This window comes from Leptomonas pyrrhocoris (genome assembly GCF_001293395.1).
Source record: "Leptomonas pyrrhocoris isolate H10 chromosome Unknown, whole genome shotgun sequence".
Lineage (NCBI taxonomy): Eukaryota > Euglenozoa > Kinetoplastea > Trypanosomatida > Trypanosomatidae > Leptomonas > Leptomonas pyrrhocoris.
In genome coordinates, this window is record NW_015438380.1 from 477,363 (window position 1) to 483,362 (window position 6,000).

The 6,000-nt window shown below is 54.5% G+C and overlaps 2 protein-coding genes across 2 annotated transcripts; both read left to right on the forward strand.

Moving 5' to 3' along the window:
- Positions 1-362: 362 nt before the first annotated feature.
- On the forward strand, positions 363-761 carry ABB37_08501 (hypothetical protein; the record flags this gene model as incomplete). Its single annotated transcript, XM_015807539.1, has 1 exon — positions 363-761. One exon carries the CDS (start codon positions 363-365, stop codon positions 759-761), a length of 399 nt encoding a protein of 132 aa, XP_015654078.1.
- A 2,524-nt stretch (positions 762-3,285) lies between these two features.
- Positions 3,286-3,763, forward strand: ABB37_08502 (hypothetical protein; the record flags this gene model as incomplete). The annotated part of the gene is made up of 1 exon (XM_015807540.1): positions 3,286-3,763. The coding sequence occupies exon 1, from the start codon at positions 3,356-3,358 to the stop codon at positions 3,761-3,763; it is 408 nt and encodes a 135-aa protein (XP_015654079.1). The 5' UTR covers positions 3,286-3,355.
- Positions 3,764-6,000: the final 2,237 nt, after the last annotated feature.

Consider the following 6,000-nt stretch of genomic DNA (forward strand, 5'->3'; position numbering starts at 1 on the left):
GGAATGAAGAGAGTAAAACAGTAAAAGAGAATCGTTTTGGGTTTTCTGAGGTGCAAAATAATAATAATAGAAAATATATTTTTTAGCCTGTTGTGTTGTAGGCATCCTTTAGAGTCGTTCGTGACTTGTTTTCTCGTCCAAAAAGAAGAACAAAAGAGACAAGTTTATGGACCACTTTTCATGGAAAAGATGCGTGAAGGCGCTTCAGCCAAGTTTTCTTTGGAAGGAACCTATTCTACTGAGGGGAAAAATCTGAATTTTTGCGAGAGCTTTCTCTGTGCGAAGTGCAATGTCCTTGGGCGCCTTTGTCGATACGGCTCTCTCTTGATGGCGGCTAAGGCCGTCGTGCTATCAATATTTATATGAAGGTTCAACCCTGCGGGAATCCATCGCCGCAAGTATATTACCGCGAGAACCACGGTGTTCCCCTCCAGCGTGTTTATGTGATGCTGCTCTGCTGCGGACCATGCTTCTCCAACGCTCATGATTTCTTGGGACTCGTGCCGCATCAACACCGCTCCCCAACCAACTCCAGAGGCACCGGTGTAGAGGGTCATTGTCGGCATTCTCGTTGCCATGGCCGGCGCTACCGCTCGTGGGCGGTTCTTCTGAGCCAGGTCGTACCACTATTTAAGTTGTGCATGCGCCGTTGGGCGTGTGCAGGCCGGCTCTTTCACCAGGAGAGGTGTCCGGCTGAGCGGAGACCGCCTTTGTCTAATGGGCTTCAACGCCCAATAGAACTCTGCGGTGCGGATATGTAGGAATGACGAGCTGCGGAGGAGTTGTGCGTACAGTCGCTCCAAGTCACCGCCCGTCATGCTTGGCGTCGGACCATCAATCTTCTGGATCGTGTGATCTGCCGCTCCCACTTTGTGAGCTGCGTGGTTGAAATATACCCCCTATGAAGTCAGAGACTTCTCTTGCGTATCTCTCGTCGGTGTGAAGAAAGACTGGGAACTCTTGCGCGGTGGTTCACATCCTGTTGAAATGCTGATTTGGAGTGCTTGACGCGTGTCTGCGTAGCGTATGTTGTCGATCCAAACGTCGATTGAGGTCAGGGCTGGCCGTTCACGGTGATCCTTTTGCCCGCACACTTCGGACGGCCTGCCACGGTGGACGTGAGGATTTGCACGATTTCCGGTGAGGCCAAGTGTCCCATCGGAGGCCGCGTCAAGCACCACTGTGTACCGCTATTCGGATCTGGTAAGACGGAGCTTTCTTGATCTCTTTCTGGGAGCTCGACCTGAAAGAAACTGGCCCTCAGGTCGTGTACGCTACCCATCTCGGCGTTCACTGCGTCGAGGTGTATCGAAACGTGTAGAAGTGGCTCGTCTGGGCGGTAGCCTTGTGCGTCCGAATAGCCATTGCTCTTTTTCCTGACATCAGAAACTGATGTTTGCTGTTTGCTTAGGCTGTGTGCAAAGCAGTCTGCTCCAAGGAGGTGAAGGAGATCGTCCACACACTGGGGGATCTCTGGTCGCATGCGTGATCTAATTCTCTGAAAGTTGAGAGGCGCAACTTCCGACGCACCACGGATGTTGGAAGCCTTCTTCCGTGATGGCTGCTTTCTTCAGTCTCCATGCGCCTCGACCGAGATAGCCGCCGCGACCTGCCACGCTTTCTTTGTACTTCATTGCCGTGCAGAGATGATAGCATGTGTCTGCAAGCTGATAAAGCTGGTCTTGATTGCGTTGTGCCGTGGCTGGCCTTGCGGGGTTGCCGCTGTCTATTTTTTCATCAGTTGACAGGTTCCTTTCTTGTGTTTACCGGTGTCTTATCCAAAAGGGATATGCTATGCGTTTCGCGATGTTGAGAAGGTCGTCTCACTCTTCTCCATCTTCATAACTCGTAAGAGTCATGTTGCCTTTTGGGTTCCGATCACTTTCGCTAACGGCACGTGTTCGGTGATGTAGCGAATCGTGTTGTGCATTGTGGCTTTGCCATCGCCATGCTTTGCTAACAGCGGAATGTACTTTTGCTTGCGCTGATTCTGCGCGGCGTATGCTGTGAGGAAATTCAACGCGCCTCGTTTGATTGAGTGCGCTATCAGTGTTAGGTCTGCTTGTTTCAGCTCGCGGATGATCTGATGCGTATTCATTGTTGTGAACCGTGTCGATGCTGGGTTGTCTGCTTTCCGGCTGCTGAGAATTTGAGCGATTCGCCCCATATCGTTTGCGTCCTCGACCCCAACTAGAGCGTAAGCCTTGTAAGGGTTCCGTGATAGTGTCTTTCCCGCGTGAAGCGTTTTACAATTTACTGCGGGCTCACCAGCAAGAAAACCTCCGCCGTCAATCCTTGAATATCTCCCCAACGGCCTGTCGTTTTCCAGCTCTGCACGTATCTCTGGGTCCGTGTGAAATGCGACGAGGATGCTCTTAACGTTTCCGTCATGGTGTCTCCCGACCAAGGGGAGCTCACCGCTCCAACGATTCAAACGTTTTTTCTTCCCTAAGACAAGATACCTCGTTTGGTGCACCCGGTTCTACATGCATCACCTGCTGAAGCAACTCAGCGGGAGTGATGGCTTTGAGAGCGGAACGAGGCATGGCTGCATCTGTAAATTTCACGGTGGAACACTTTGAAAACAACAGCCACAATGTATTTTTTTGCAAGAGTGCCCTCGATTGAAAGAAGGGCGTGCTGAATGAACACAATGAAGCGCTGACCACGAACAGTGACGGTCTGCACCCCAACAATAATGGCCGTCGCCTTCAACCACTCTCACTGCATTCATACGGCGTCACCAGTGTCGCGAGTGCAACTATTCGGAGGCATTGTCTGAAAGCTTGCGCCTCAGAATAACCCACACCCTACAAATCATCACCTACCAACAGGTCAAACCTTTACATGAGAATTACATAAATTTATCTTTCTTGGTTTTACAACACACTGTAAATATCGATAGTTAAATACATGCAAAGAAAACAAACTATTCAACAGACTCTACGAAGTGGGTAGCCCGCCTTACGCTTCCCCGCTGGGTGGGCGGGGAGTTCAGGGTTGGGCGGGTGGGGAAAACTAAAAGATGGAAGAACTGCTGAATTCTAGCAGTTGGAAAAGAAGAAAAGAGAGGTAGGAGGAATAATTCTTCAGGCTAGGTCATTCTATTCGCAAGCTCCAGAGAACAAAAGAAAAACGTCGGGAGATGAATGGAAAGCCGTACGTTGTCTTCTTTTCTGGGAGCTTGTGAAAGGAATGATTGAATGTGAAGTATGGTTTGAATGGAATCTAAGTGAATATCATCTTCGGGGACTCCTTTCTACTTTCTTCTCCTTTTCCACGGACAGTCTTCGACTTCCGCCTTGTTCTCTCTTCTGTTCGTTTTCCCCTCCTTCTTTAACCTACTCTCACAAAGATGTCCATGACGACTATTGGCCCCAACGGCCCGGTGCAGATTTACACAAAGCCCGAGTGGAACGCTTGGGAGCAGGCCTTGCGCGAATTCACCCGTATGTATGGCCCTGCCAAAATCAGGATTACTGCCAAGGATGCGCGCGATGCCTACTCAACGTTCACGGTGCAGACGAGTCTGGACGCTTCTGGGAGCGTCATCTGTCACATGCTTAGCGGGACGCATTATTTTCAGTATCTGCGGACAGAAACCGGCGAGTTCATTCCACCGGAACGCGTGGAGTTCCTTCAGCTGGTCGCCACATATATGTCTTCGCATCTTGAGGTAACCGGGAGAATCTCTCAGCAGATGACCGAATGGTCGCAGGCGCTCGGTAATACGTTCGCCGAGTTACAACAGCAGGCGCAGTAGAGCCGCGTGCACGCTGGGCAACTGGCCCAGCGCGAGGTGAGTCTCGCATACCGTGAGGGCATGGCAGGGGCCGCGGCGGAGAAATACGTCTCTGATGCTCCTGTGGCTCATGCCTACAATCGTGTCACGGAGCTGGACGCGTTGAACCAGCAGACGGCATCGGTGCGCATACGAGATGCCGAGGTGCAGGCGCGGCTACAGACGGGCGAGGCTTACTTGTACACGGTCGACGCGGATCGCCGCGCAGAGATGATCAGGCAACAAGCACAGCTGAGGAGCGATGACGCGGGGCAGCGTGTACAAATGGCCGCTCTGGCTGCTTCTCTGGACGTAAATGACGCTTTGCGTCGTTCAGACCTGCGCGGACAGGAAGCCGAGTTGAGGGTGCAGTCGGCCGTTGCAGCTGCAGAGGCGCGCCAGGCGATCGCCGAGGCCAACTACGCCAGTCGGAGCGAGCGGCAACGTAACGAGATCCTGCAAGAGAAAATCACGTCGATGCAGGCGATGATCGAAAAGCTCCAGAAGGAGCGGGACCCCCTCGACGAGAAAGAGCGCGTCGCCTCCGCTGGTTGCACTCAGACAGAAGTTTCTCTGGCGCACCTCAAGGAAGCAAACGCCGGTTTAAAGGCCGAGAATGCCTTGCTGAAGCGAGCGGCTCTGCAGAAGGGACTCGCTAAGAGGTCTAAGCCCACTTCCCCTGTTCGATCATCTCCACACGACTCAGAGACGAGCAGTGTGTCAGAGGCTTCAGTGCCGGTGGGTATCGCCTTGAGGAGGCGGCTGAACAGAGAAAGCAACAAGCCGCTGACTCCACCTGTTTCGCCGCACCTACTAGAGAGGCAGCGGCCACAGCGGACACCTACTGCTCCGCCTATGGCTCCGCCGTCCCCTGCGCATTCGGTAACTTCCTGGTCTCCTCCGCGATTTGAACGGCCCGTGGAGGGCTCAGCTGTTTTTGGCGGAGTCCCCCCACCGACGGGTCGTTTCCGGTCTGCCTTTGGCCCCCAATCGGGAGTCCCACCAATGCGCGTGCCGCAGCCTGAGCCGCAGCGAGGGGTTTTCGCAGCGGCCTCACAGGCCCCTCGAGGCGGTTTTGCCCACGGTTTTTCCTCCGGCCCAAACTTTCCGCCCCCGCAACGGTGGTCCGATGGGGAGGACGTTGAGGCGGAACCAGGGCTGCAGTTTGCGCCGATCGGGCGCTGGCGTCACGGGATGACGAACGACCTTCCGGCCGGGAGTCGTCCCTCGACTGACATCATCGGGGAGGTGGGCACCTACCCGATGTTTATTCGCACGATAGCCGCGTCAACCCCAGGAGCGGCGATTGCCCAGCTGGTGGGCACCATCAAGCACGAGCCCAATTTCAATGTACGGAGGATGCAGAGAATCCTCACGTACTACGGGGATTTGATAAAAAATCCCTCCCGAGATAGTTTCGAGCTCCTAGGTTGGGAGCTCTACTATCTTTTCCGGGAAAACTTGGTCCTCTCAGGTAGGCCAAATAGTTTTAACTTGAATGAATATCGTCGTTTAGTGTACGGCGATCAGTTGCAGGACCCCGCGGCGGCTCTGGTTGAGCGGTGCACGACGGCGCCCACCACAACCCATTACCGCGCCATAGCGCAGCAGACCACTTTCCGCAAGCGGTCAAAACGGCAACGCGCCGGCTTCCAAGAAAGCGTGACTGGAACGCTCGCGGTACGGAGTCGAGATCCCTTGCCAGGGCGGCGAGCACAGGTTTCGGGCACCCGAGTGGTGCCAGAACAAAAACAGCGGCAAAGTGGCCGTTGCCGTGGCGAAGCGCCCGGCCTTCCTGTGCCTCGGGAGGAAGACGCGATAGATGGAGTGATACGTTTTCTTCAGTCCCAAAAGAGCGCAACGGTGGCATCTCCTCCTTTATGGAAGTCGGCGGTACGCGTCGTACCGAAGCCTCTGACGACACCGGAAAAGGCCAGCAGCAATCCTTTCGCAAAGGTGATGGATTTCCTGCACTCCTCCAGCGAGGAGGTGGCCAGAGTCTCGAGGCCGGCGCCAAGGATGCGCCAGCGCAAAGAAGCGCTCAAGAGCCCCAAGGAGGCTCGTCAACACTCGGTGGCCTTTCGTCCGCCTGCTCAGGTAGAGCAGGTCGAAAACCACGTCATGGCCGACGGGCTCGCCGCGGCTGTCACGGCAGAGCCCATCAACGTCGCCCAGTTCCGCGACCCGGAGCTACAGAAGCTGGCAGCTGCAGCCAATGC